The 12,658-nt window shown below is 45.6% G+C and overlaps 1 protein-coding gene across 3 annotated transcripts in view; it reads right to left on the bottom strand.

The window, feature by feature from the left end:
* The window catches only part of LOC137340686 (tektin-3-like), an 82,438-nt gene that overhangs the window by 17,032 nt on the left and 52,748 nt on the right, over window positions 1–12,658 (bottom strand). For all 3 annotated transcript variants that reach the window (XM_068003343.1, XM_068003346.1, XM_068003345.1), the window contains one exon: window positions 2,846–3,000. In XM_068003343.1, coding sequence (XP_067859444.1) covers window positions 2,846–3,000 — 155 coding nt within the window. The remainder of the gene's footprint in view (window positions 1–2,845; window positions 3,001–12,658) is intronic.

Here is a 12,658-nt window from a genome sequence, read left to right as displayed (position 1 = left end):
TATTTAAAGGGGCAGTCCTCCACTGACTGATGCTGCAATAAATAGGAAAAAATACAGCATGCAGCAGCCCAGGGGGAAGGCTGCTCCCAGGTTTAATGATGCCTCACTCCAGGTATCATTAGATGGGGTGAGGAGGAGGGGGAGGACAGAGATCTTCCCGCGGGCGGGAGGAAGCGGCCTGCCTCTGCCACCAGGAAGGCCTGGCTCGAGGTGGCAGAGGAGGTCACCTGCACCACCAACATATCGCCCACCTGCATACAGTGCAGGAGGCGCTGCAATGACCTAAGTAGGTCAGCCAAAGTGAGTACACTTACTCATTCCCCTACACTCCGTCTGCCACATCACCGCCCCCACCCCACATCTCCTTCTGCACTGCCAACACTACTCTGTCACATCACCCCTCATACCCACTCAAACCTCATCCTCATCATCCCGCCACTACCACTCAACCCAATCCTCATACAATCTCATGGCTCTATCTCATACTCACCCTCTCATGCATCTCTTTCACGGTCAGCCTCACTCAACCTGCCACTACCTGTGCTGCAGCCACAGGGCATGCATCACATATGTGCAGTAGGAAGCGTAAGGCAAATGTGTTGTGAGCATGAAGGGGATGCACAAGGGTGTTTGAGGGTTTGTCATGGTTTTTACTTATATTTAATTTCTGATCAACTCACATCACATATTATATTGTCACCACTACTGCCACATCTTTGCGAATCTTGTCTGGTTTGTGCAATAATGCCCTTTCCTGAGGATCACTATGAAGGCTCACACCTGATGCCACCCATTGTGTCACTGTAAAGTGGGTGTAGGTGTATTTGCAGGGCTCTTTTGTGCAGACGACTGAGAGACGTCGGCGATGTACCCGGTGGCACCCTGGAAGGATGCGGAGGAGAAGTTGTTGAGGGCAGTGGTGACTTTGACAGTGACAGGTAAGAATATGGTGCTCGGGCCAGCCGGGAGCAGCTCAGCATGAAGGAGGCTGCAGATGTCCACGACTACATGTCGAATGACTCTGAGCCTCTGTGTGCACTGCTGCTCAGAGAGGTCCAGGAAGCTGAGCCTCGGTCTGTGGACCCTGGGGCGAGGGTAGTGCCCCCTGCGACGCATCTCTCTCTGCGGTTGCCCTCCCTCCTGCTGTGCAGGTGGATGTGTCACAGCACTGTGTTGTGGAACTCCAAGGACGGCTTAGCCAGCGAGGCTGGTGATGCTGTTCGCCCTCCGAGGAGGTCATGACTGCAGCTACGGCGGCCCCCATCCGGAAGATGTACATCTGAGGGGGTCCACAAGGTAGGTACATGTCTCTGGACCCCGGGGTAAGTGTGCAAGTTGGTGAATTTGATTGTCAGGAGGAGGGTGGTGGAGGCCAAACTTTGTCCCAAGTGACAGAGTGGCCTCCTGCCATGAGTGAGGGTTCCCCCCACACCTGTCAAATGGACCTTTGCAGCTGCCACAGGCTAATGGCTGCAACACGTCCATTTCAACTGGGAGTGTTTCCCCCAGTATGGGAAACAGTCCCAGTTGTTTCTAAAATCCCACCCCTCCTGACACATTCCCTTAATCAGGTCTGTTAATGACCTGAAATAGCAGAATAAATACTGTCAAGTGGCACCCCGCTGGCTTTAATTGCCTGCGGGAGTCCCACATGCGGGGGCTGCGTGCGCACGTCGGCGCGTCTGTGGGGAACCCGGAAGTGGGCGGGTTGGAGCCGGGCTCCCGACCCACTCCGGGATTCCCCGATTTTAGAAGCCCCCTCCGCCAGGAACGCACCCGATAGCGGGTGCTAAAATAAAGCCCAATATTTTGCGAGTCCATTTCACCATCGTTTACTCAAACAGCTGTCCAGGCCCATGTACTGCCCACTCCAACACCCAAAACTCCTCTTGCATTGTAAACGATTAGCAATTTATTGCTATACACTCGCTGCCCCAGTTCACTTGCCCTATCTATTTTACATGCATAATGGTAGTTCACTAAGGAAACAGTGAGCTGAGAGTCAGACCGACAACTGTCGGCCTACTCCCCAGACCACTTGTGACAGCTAAATGGGTGGAGAAATCTTTGATTGGCACCATGGTTGACCAATTAGAAAGCATGGTAACCTGCTGATCCTTTTAAACACTTGGTCAATCAGTGTGGGTGGGACTTTTTGTTTGGTTTTGTCATGTTGATCTTGATTCCATTTTTCTTCAGACCTTTTTAACTGTCATTCACTGAGCTCCATCTAGTAGCTGAAAATATTTTTAATGAATTATGGAAACCACTCTGGAGAAGCAAAATGGTATGAATGGGAATGGGAGAGTATCCAGTGAACACTTCCATAGGATGCTGACAGAAGAACAGTGACAAATGTACAGAATCAGATGCTGGATGCTTTTGGAACACTCTATGGTAGGAGGATGTTACATGGGAGGTCTGAGTGGCTACAATGAGATAATAAGGAATGCCCAAGGGCAGTAACAGACTATGCGACGGTGAGGACAATGTAATATGCAGGGGATGTATATCATTATGGCTTTTGGAAGATGATGAAATGGATCTCAGTCGGAAAAACATGTGGAAAATCAAAGTTGAGATGGTAGCACAGTGAGAAGACCTGATTGGAAGAGTGCAATGGGAAGACAAGTACAGGAGTTGAAAGGGAGGCAGCACAATGGCAAGGTCTTGGGGGCACTATGGTCAACATGCTCATGATTACTGACTATATTCATTATTGGTTGGCTAATGGCAGATAGAAGCAGCCATAACTAGAACAATCTCTGAATATAAGTGTAGCAAAATATAACATACAACATACACACGCTGTACAGAAGCGAGTCAGAGTCCACGTATCACTCACCTGTGCTGAGGCTGATCACAACACAGCTCCATGTTGGGCCTCTTGATCCTCTCCTCCAGACGAGTTTGTGCAACTTTCATGGGAGCTTCCTTTTGCCTAATGGCCATCTTCAGCTCCTCAATGGTGCATTCTGTTTGGAATATTTCTTGCAGGACCTGTAGAACAAAGCAGATGTTATGCACAACACCATCAACTTACTCACTAAAACACCTCATCCAAGAACAAATTATTGGCAAATCCATGGTCTAAAATGAATCATCAAGCAGAGAATAAGTGAAGCAGCCTCTGACCCAATTTGATTTCAACATCTGTTTTCTTTATTTTTATATACTAGTAGATTTTAGGGTGTTAGCCGTGGCTTAATGGTAGCACTCTCACCTCTGAGTCAGAAAGCCGTGGGTTTAATTGCCACTTCAGAGACTTGAGCACAAAATATAGGCTGACATTCCAGTGCAATACTGAGGAAGTGCTGCACTGTCGGAGATGCCGTCTTTCGGATGAGACGTTAAGCCGAGGCCCTGTCTGACCTCTCAGGTGCACGTAGCGATCCCATGGCACTATTTCAGGGGAGTTCCCCCCCGGTGTCCTGGCCAATATTTATCCCTGACCCAACATCACTAACAAACAGATTATCTGGTCATTATCACATTGCTGTTTGTGAGACCTTGCTGTGCGCAAATTGGCTGCCGCATTTCCTACAACAGTGACTACACTTCAAAAGTACTTCATTAGATGTAAAGCACTTTGGGACCTCCTGAGATCGTGAGAGGCACTGTACAATGCAAGTTCTTTTTTAAAATTTTCTACTCACAAAAAGTCAGAAGTTACAGTGTTTTAAATCATGTAATGCATAATGTATTATTATTATATAAGTAGTTGTTTGTTTATATCTTGCTAACGCTTTACTAACAAGCATAAAAAGACCAACTTCAGGAAAGTTGTCCACTGCTGAGTTGTAGCTGGACAAGAGCAAAAATCTGATGCCAATTTTCCTCTGCGTTTCACACCAAGCGCGCCTATTTGTGGGGTGCAATGCAGATGAGAAAGGGGTGAAGGCCTGTCACGCTGGCTCTCTGCCCCATTTGCACTTCTCGCACATTTCCAGTCACGGGTCAGGAAATGGCCACTCCTCTGTGCCTGCAGCAGGTGTTTCATTTAAATTTGATTTAAGGAAGTTGATTTGTCATCATTATGGACTATGACCAGGTTGGGTCCACTTCTGCTGGCTGCTGGCCAGGTACAGGCTGTCCCTCTATATATAAACTGCATGTTCGTTTCAAATGCTGCCAAGTTTAAAAAGACAAGCTGCAACTTGATGAGAAGTACATAAATTAACTTTTGGCCTCTGGTTGGGGGACTTTCAAGAGTGGCTGCATGTAATTTTTAACTTTGTTACCGGGCAACAAGCTGATGGAGCTAAATGCCCGCCCATTGTAGAATCCGCCATGTTTTCACCCCATTGTTCCTCCAAGTTGTCTCTCCTCTCTCTGGGTAACTGCCCTCCCTCCTCTTGGCATCTACCCACAGCAACACAGCTGAACCTGGGGATTCGATATGTGGCAAATCATGGGTGCGAACAGCTCTCCTACCATTCTAGGGCATACTGCATTGGGCCCCAACCTACAAGCCCATGTTTACTTCCACCCGCCCATCTACCCTCCTGTCATTCCAGCAATAGGAATCAGTTCATGACTTTAATTAATCCGTGCGTTTTCAGCTGTTAGATTTTGATAGCAGCAGCTCTGAGGCCGTGTAGAGAAAACCTTTTTTTATTTCTTTGCATTTGTGGAAGAGCAGGGAGCCTAACACAAAGGCAACTGAGTTTCTCCCCAGCCCCTCATCCCTCCACCGTTGTAAAATTTGGTCATTGCCAGGATGAGAAAACTGCAATGCCACCTGTGCTGCAGCAAACCTTCCATCGGGTACAGCTCCAGGCCTGAAAACATATTGTACAGGTGTAAAAACGGGCGCAAGGAAGACAAGTTTATCAGTGGAAAGGAGATTGCCCGATTTGAGCCTGTTCCCAGGTCACTGCTAAATTCGGCAGGGCCTTTTTTCTTTGCTTAACGACTGCTTCAGGCCCAGCACACTTGGAAATTGCCAGCCTCCAATTTGGTAGACGGCACACTTCTGGGGGAGATCGGCCGGGGGAGATCGGGCACGGGAGATTAGATAAGAAATTACAGACTTTTCTACATCAATGCTGGCCCGCTGATTGCTGGCCCTCAAAAAGAATTTCCAGTTCTCCTTAAAGCTCCCCTTTAAATTCCTTGCAATTCTATCCCCAAATCTGTCCCCCTATCCTTCATTTATCGCTCAAGAAAGAGGTGAAATGGGGTTGAATTTCTCCCCATATTGGGGGTGAAATTCAACCTCGACAGGGCGCAAAATAGGCAGTAATGAATTGGCCGCTCGTTATACAACCCAACTGATTTTCCTTTCCATTTACAGACTACTGTCTGTTTTGATTTCTCAGCAAAGTTTGAATTTCACCCCCTATGTGTTGGAGGATTTTACCAGAGGGAACGGACGGAACACTGATGGGATACCCACCTTCAAACACATGTCACATATGATCTAGGACTACATATTTAAAAGCTGTAGTAGGAAGATGGTTGGGTTAGTATTCTAGAAAGATGAGATCAAATGGGCTGAAAGGCCTTTATCATCCAAACCTACCTTTTTATTCTACTTGAATAAACTTGCACAGATCCAGAAAGTTGCTAAGCAGGTTTTTTGAGTATCTAAAAGGATCAAATGTTTCAATAAACTCTGCCGCACCCCTAGAAACATTGTGAAAGTTACACTGATCACGTCTTTCCTGATTTGCATTGCAATGATAAGAAATTAGACTTTTTCTACATCCATGCTGGCCCACTGATTGCTGGCCCACAAACAGAATTTCTGGTTCTCCTTAAAGCTCCCTTTAGATTCCTTGCAATTCTATTCATGCTACAACTAGTTTACGTTGTGGTTCCAGTATTCCGGAACATCAGCATCTTAAGCGATGAATGATTTATAATAATTAGAATCACTATAATGTTGTTTTGTAGTGGTGCCAAGGATTGCTGGGATGTAAATTTGTTCGTACTGCTCCCCATACGCTCAGTTCCCAGTGTCAGTCAGACCACACAGAAGGAGCAAGGGTAAAATAACAGTGAGTTCATTCTTGCGTCTCCCAGTGGCGAATTACAGTGTGCAACTGTCAGAAGTCTCAGAGCTTATCGTCTGGCTTTCCTCTCGTTTGCGGAATGATGTATAGTCGGTGAGGGGATAGGTAGAAGAAAGAAGAAAAAAAAACAACGAAAAAATTGTTCAAATAATTTTTCAAAAAGGGTAAAAATGCAGGTGGCTCAAATTGGCCACGGAGGAGGTCAGGAGACAATCCTGTGGAGCTGTATCATCAGGCTCCTTTCAGGTCCAGAACCTCAGACAGAATGAAGGGCACGTATAGAAAAACAGGGATACTTCTGGGTTTCAGGTTGCATAATTTTAGTCAGATAGGATGAATCCATTTTTTAATAATGCCTACAGTCAGGGAATCCTCTTGTTCCTATGGTAATGTTGGCCAATACATGTAACTAACTAGGCCTATCTTTAGCTTATTGTAGGTTCTCCAGCCACGATTTTAACCTAACCCACCCGGCAAGAACAGGGCGGGTTTGGGTTTGATGCTGATTTACAACCTGCCCGATTGGACTTCAATGGAGCGTAAAATGAGGCGGAGTATTAATTGGGCAGGTTAGGTTAAAATCTGCTGTCTGCACCTTTATTCATAAACTAATTAAGTCAAGAATAAAGTTGTTTTGATGGCTGTTGTAGTTTAAATGGAATGTTAACATATGCAGACTTGCATATATCATATACTCTTCCTGGGAGTAGACTCATTAAGGTTTTCTGATTGCTGAACCTGCAAAGGGAGATATTTGCAGGAAGATGATGATAGATACACGTCATCACTTGACCTCACACAAGGTATACGAGCTGACGACAACGGGGTAATTTCCACTTTTGGCGCGGGTGATAAACTGGTGGTTTCGATCGGCCGCCTGTTATATGTACCTCCCAGCTTTCCTTTCCAGTAACTTCAGTGGAAATGTAAATCGGGCGGGGCACATAACAAGCAACCGATCTCCAAGGGCCAGTTTATGGTCCACGCCAAAAGTGAAAATTGGCCCCTTAAAAAGGTCTGGCTGTAACATGAAAGTTCCCATGATGCAAATCACCATTCAAATTGCTCCTGTCTTTAGCTCTGACAAGAGATTTGCACCTGAAATTTCCGCGGGGATTTCTCTGGTGGAAACCCCGGGGAAATGGCATAAACAACTAAAAATGGCTGATCACGTTGTTTCTATGGGGGTTCTGCCGATCTCCTGTTGAAATTACATCCCACGCATTCTCCCAGTGCTTGATATCAGAATTAAAGGTAACTGGTAATCCCATTGAACACTATCCTATTCACACCATGTATAATGGCACAGGCTATGGTTTAAGGAAGACTTGGTCCGTTTATGAAAACAGTCTCATTGCTATGACATAAAAAAACTGGGAGAAAGTCTAAACCGTATCTTCTCCTCCTTTTACTAATGGCAGCAAAAAAGTAATCATGAGTATAAAGTGAGAAAGCTGTACTTATAATCACTCCAGTCTTTTCCCTATCATTAACGAACAACAACAACAACTTGCATTTATATAGCGCCTTTAACGTAGTAAAACCAAGGCGCTTCACAGAAGCGATTTTCAAACAAAATTTGACACCAACCTACATAAGGCGATATTAGGGCAGGTGACCAAAAGCTTGGTCAAAGAGGTAGGTTTTAAGGAGTGCCTTAATGGAGGAGCGAGAGGTGGAGAGGCAGAGAGGTTTAGGGAGGGAATCCCAGAGCTTAGGGCCTAGGCAGCTGAAGGCATCGCAGCCAATGGTGGAGCAATTAAAATCGGGGATGCGCAAGAGGCAAGAATTGGAGGAGCACAGAGATCTCGGAGGGTTGTAGGGCTGGAGGAGGTTAAAGAAATAGGGAGTGACGAGGCCATGGAGGGATTTGAAAGCAAGGATGAGAATTTTAAAATGGAGGCGTGCCCGGACCGGGAGCCAGTGTAGGTCAGCGAGCACAGGGGTCGAGAGAGGTAGTGGTGAGGTAGAGCTGGGTGTCGTCAGCGTACATGTGGAATCTGACGTTGTGTTTTCGGATGATATCGCCGAGGGGCAGCATGTAGATGTAGGAGGGGGCCAAGGATAGATCCTTGGGGGGACTCCAGAGGTAATGGTGCGGGAACAGGAAGAGAAGCCGTTGCAGGTGATTCTCTGGCTACGACTGGATAGATAAGAATGGAACCAGGCGAGCACAGTTCCACCCAGCTGGACGATGGATGGGAGTCGTTGGAGGAGAATGATGTGGTCAACTTGTCAAAGGCTGCAGCAGGTCGAGAAGGATGAGGAGGGATAGTTTACCACGGTCACAATCACATAGGATGTCATTTGTGACTTTGATAAGGGCCATTTCAGTACTGTGGCAGGGGCAGAAACCTGATTGGAGGGATTCAAACATGGAGTTGCAGGAAAGATGGGCATGGATTTGGGAGGCGTCAACACGTTTAAGGACTTTAGAGGAAAGGGAGGTTGGAGATGGGGCGGTAGTCTGCAAGGACGGAGGGGTCAAGGGTGGGATTTTTGAGGAGGGGGTTGATGATGCCAGATTTGAAGGGGAAGTGGACAGTATCTGAGGAGAGGGAACCGTTAACAATATCAGCTAACATGGGGGCCAGGAAGGGAAATTGGGTGGTCAGCAGTTTGGTGGGAATAGGGTCGAGGGAGCAGGAGGTGGGTCTCATAGTCAAGATGAGCTCGGAGAGGGCATGAGGGGAAAGAGGAGAGAAACTAGAGAAAGATGCGAGTTCATGGCTAAGGCTAGGGGGGAGCCTTAGGGAAGTTTGGGTTGGTGGGCTAGGGGAAGGGAGGGAAGCAGCAGAGGCAGCTGAACGGATGGTCTCAATCTAAGTGACAAAGAAGTCCGTGAGCTCTGCACACTTTTCGTTGGAGGTGAGAGTGCAGGGGGCAGGGGAGAGGGGTTTAAGAAGATGGTTTGTAGTGGAGAAGAGAAGCCGGGGGTTATCTTTTCAATCCAGGATGATCCTAGAATAGTGAACAGTTTTGGCAGAGGAGAGCAGGACCCGATAGTGTTTTATGTGATCCAGCCAGATCTGGCGATGAATGGTTAAACCAGTTGTCCACCATAAACATTCAAGGCTGCATCCCTTAGACTTAAGGGAGCGGAGATGAGGGCCGTAACAGGGAGAACGACCAGGGTGGGAGAGAGTAATGGTTTTAATGAGGACAAGGGCATCAAAGGTGGAGGTAAGGGTGTGATTGAGCAGATCGGTAGCTACAGAAATGTAATGGCGAATGGAGGGCCAAAGGCTAGACAGTTGGAAATTTGAAAGTACAATTGTAAGGGATTTGGGGGAGAGTTTTTTCCAGGACACAGAAGGAAGTGGGTTGGGAAGGGAAAGGGGGATGTGGGTGGAGAAGTGGTCAGAGATGGCCTTATCCGTGGTTGACACAATAGGAGTAGAGAGGCCACATGAGATGGCAAAGTCAAGGGGGTGGCCGTGAATATGGATAGGGGAGCTTATATGGAGGGAGAGATTAAGGGAGGATAGGAGAGCAGCGAACTCAGAGGAGAGAGAGCATGATGAGTTGAGATGGAGGTTGAAATCACCGAGGATGAGAAGTTGCTCATAGCAAAATATACCCAGAAGGCTTCAGGGAAGAGCTGATCAATTTCAATATAATTAGAGATGATTCACAACGCTTCCTTCGCTAAGGCTGTAAGAGGAATTTTGATGGTGCTCGATTCTATTAGTTGCCAAAGTACACCATAAATCCATTTATTGACCTAAGCTTACCACAGTCCCTTCCTCTGGACAATAGTCACCATCCTCATGAATGGTGCAGGACAGTTTCTGGTGACCAGTACTCCTTGCATCTGGTTTCACATGTATCCCAGGTGGCAGAAGCTGTGGCCTGCTATAATTTAACAGTGAACATACAATGGTAAATGTGCAAGGTTGTGGAGTCTCATTTGACAAGAGCACAGATTGTAGAATCAGTATGCCTGTTCAGACATTCCCAACTTCCCAGCAGCACAACCTCACAAAATTGATCTTATAAAGCACTGTGAGTCATTCTGTTACCAAACTGCTTAAATCCTATGAAAAAATAAAAGTAAATAAAATATTTTTACAAAATTGGATTATAATTGTCAAAACTATTCAGGGATAAATTTGACTCTGGGCGATAGTGTAAAACAGGCGATAGCGAATCGGCAGCTCGTTTTATGTCTTTCCCGATTTTCATTTCCATTGACTTCAATAGAAATTGGGAGAGATGTACAACGGATGGCCAAATCGATATTGCCAGTTTTACACTATCATCCAGAGTTAAAATTACCCACTTTGTGTTTCGCATAAAATGAATTTTATGCTTTTGGTTGACCTGCACCACACAACTAATTCATCCTTTATATCAACTCTGCATGCCTTGTGCTCCAGTGTAGTGTAATGAGGCATGTTATACATAAAACAATATAAAGACGCATTTAACACAATGGAAAGCCCAGTGTATTACTTTCATTTTTAAAATGTAGTGCATCAGTACAAATAGAAAACCATACTCATAGCAGGTGGTAATCTGCAGGGGCAGGTCACACGCTCTTTAACGATCCTACCTGACTTCCGTTCCATTCTCTTCAATGGAATAGAAATCAGGCGGGTTCTGTAATGGACGTGCGATCTGCCCAGGCAGATTCCTGTCCAGGCGACGAAGATGAAAATCTACCCTCACCTGTCTTCAATCTGCCTTTGACTTAAGTCCCATTCCACACTGGTCTTCCTGACTCAAAATTACAAACACGATACTACAACCTGAAAAAAGTGACTGCTTCTACAGGATTTGAGGTCCAGAGCAAATGGCTGCTCTTGTACTCTGTACTCTTGAGCACATCCAGCTGTTTTCTGGCTGTTCGAAGGGACTATTACCTTAACTGAAGGAACTGCTGCACATTATAAGAACAGAACAAATAGACATTTCTCAGATAACTTCCCATTCCTCCTGGCGCCACAATATTCTTTATTTCTTTTTTGCAAACAAAGTGTCCTTGTTCTTTTGCATTTCATTAATGTATCCACTTTAAATAAACGTTTATTGTGTTTCCTATATGTAAAATTTGCCCACAGGTTGTAATCAAAAGTTGACTGTGGACAAACAAACAGACTGGCACACCCAATTCTACAGAACACGGAAATGAGCAAAATACACAGGAGCAGAATCAGGCACAATGGGAAAATGAGGGCATTGTCAATACTTGCACATGAATCGGGTAGAATAATAGCATGCACAAGCAGCCGGTCTAAACGTCACAAGTCAGACAGGTGAAACATTTGCTTAAAGAATGGTTATGGGGATAAATATTTATCAGTGAACTGGATTTAAAAAAATGCACTCTTTCCAAAATAAATAATTTAACAGGGATGCTGTGGACAAAAATATTGATTTTTTTTTTGGTTGTCTTCATTTATTAATTTACTAGGTACAGCTGATCACAACAAGTTCATTTGACGCTGAAAACAAATGCTTCGAACAGTTCAACATCTTACAGAAATCAACCTAGCTATTTTTTTTTAAAAGGAATAGAAGTTGTTCCTCCCGGGGAATGTGACTCACTGAAATGAACCAGGGATCTGTACATGCAGTGAATCTGTTTGTTTTAAATCAGAATTGCTTTTAAGTTAACCTGTAGTCCCAAAAGAGAAAAAGATGTATGTACACTGGCAAGGAAACAAGAACAACCCTGCATCAAAAGCAAAATACTGCGGATGCTGGAAATCTGAAATAAGAACAGAAAATGCTGGAAATACTCAGCAAGTGAGGCAGCATCTGTGGAGAAAGAAACAGAGTCAACGTTTCAGGTCGATGAGCTTTTGTCAGAATCAGAAGTGGAAGAACAACAACTCTACCCCCCCCCCCCCCCATACTCATCAGCCAGCATTCGAATGAATGGCAGGTTAGTCAAATCAATCCAAAGATCTTTCAGTCTTTGTGTACAAATAAGTGTCATAAGTACAAATCCCAGTGAGGTGGGAAATTGAGGAGTTGTTATGACCAAATAGAGGAAATATACTAAGGAGTAGTGGCTTGAAGAAAAAGACAAAGTAAATTACACAACTCTTGGATCTGAGGGATTTTCTAAACACACGGAGGGTGAAATTGGTATTCGCCAAATTGGCTCATAGCAAATCGATAGCCCGCTTTACACTGTTCCCGATTTTTCTTTTCTATTCCAAAGGTAGGTCTTGCAAGAAGGGGGAGTGATCGGGAGGGTGGGGGTGGTGACCAGGAGAGGGGTTGAGGCAGCAATCGGGAGAGGGGTTGAGGCAGCAATTGGGAGAGGGGTTGAGGCAGCAATCGGGAGAGGGGAGGGGGTGATCAGTGGCCACCTGTAGTTTAGGTGTGAAGCCAGGAGGAGCACTCCTGCACCTCCCTGATCCACATTCAGGTAAGTATTTTTTAAAAACATACCTTTTTGGTGGCTCCTGTAGCGGCCACTTTAAGGACAGCTGGTTAGGCCATATACCGACTTGCTTTTCCTGAATGCAGCCAGCCCTGCGCAAGATGCATTCAGGGCAAATCAATTTGGTAAAGGGACAATCAAACAAGCGTTATAAGAACATAAGAAATAGGAGCAGGAGTAGGCCATACGGCCCCTCGAGCCTGCTCCGCCATTCAATAAGATCATGGCTGATCTTAGACCTCAA

This window comes from Heptranchias perlo, chromosome 22 (genome assembly GCF_035084215.1).
Source record: "Heptranchias perlo isolate sHepPer1 chromosome 22, sHepPer1.hap1, whole genome shotgun sequence".
Lineage (NCBI taxonomy): Eukaryota > Metazoa > Chordata > Chondrichthyes > Hexanchiformes > Hexanchidae > Heptranchias > Heptranchias perlo.
This window is presented reverse-complemented; position numbering and strand designations above follow the sequence as displayed.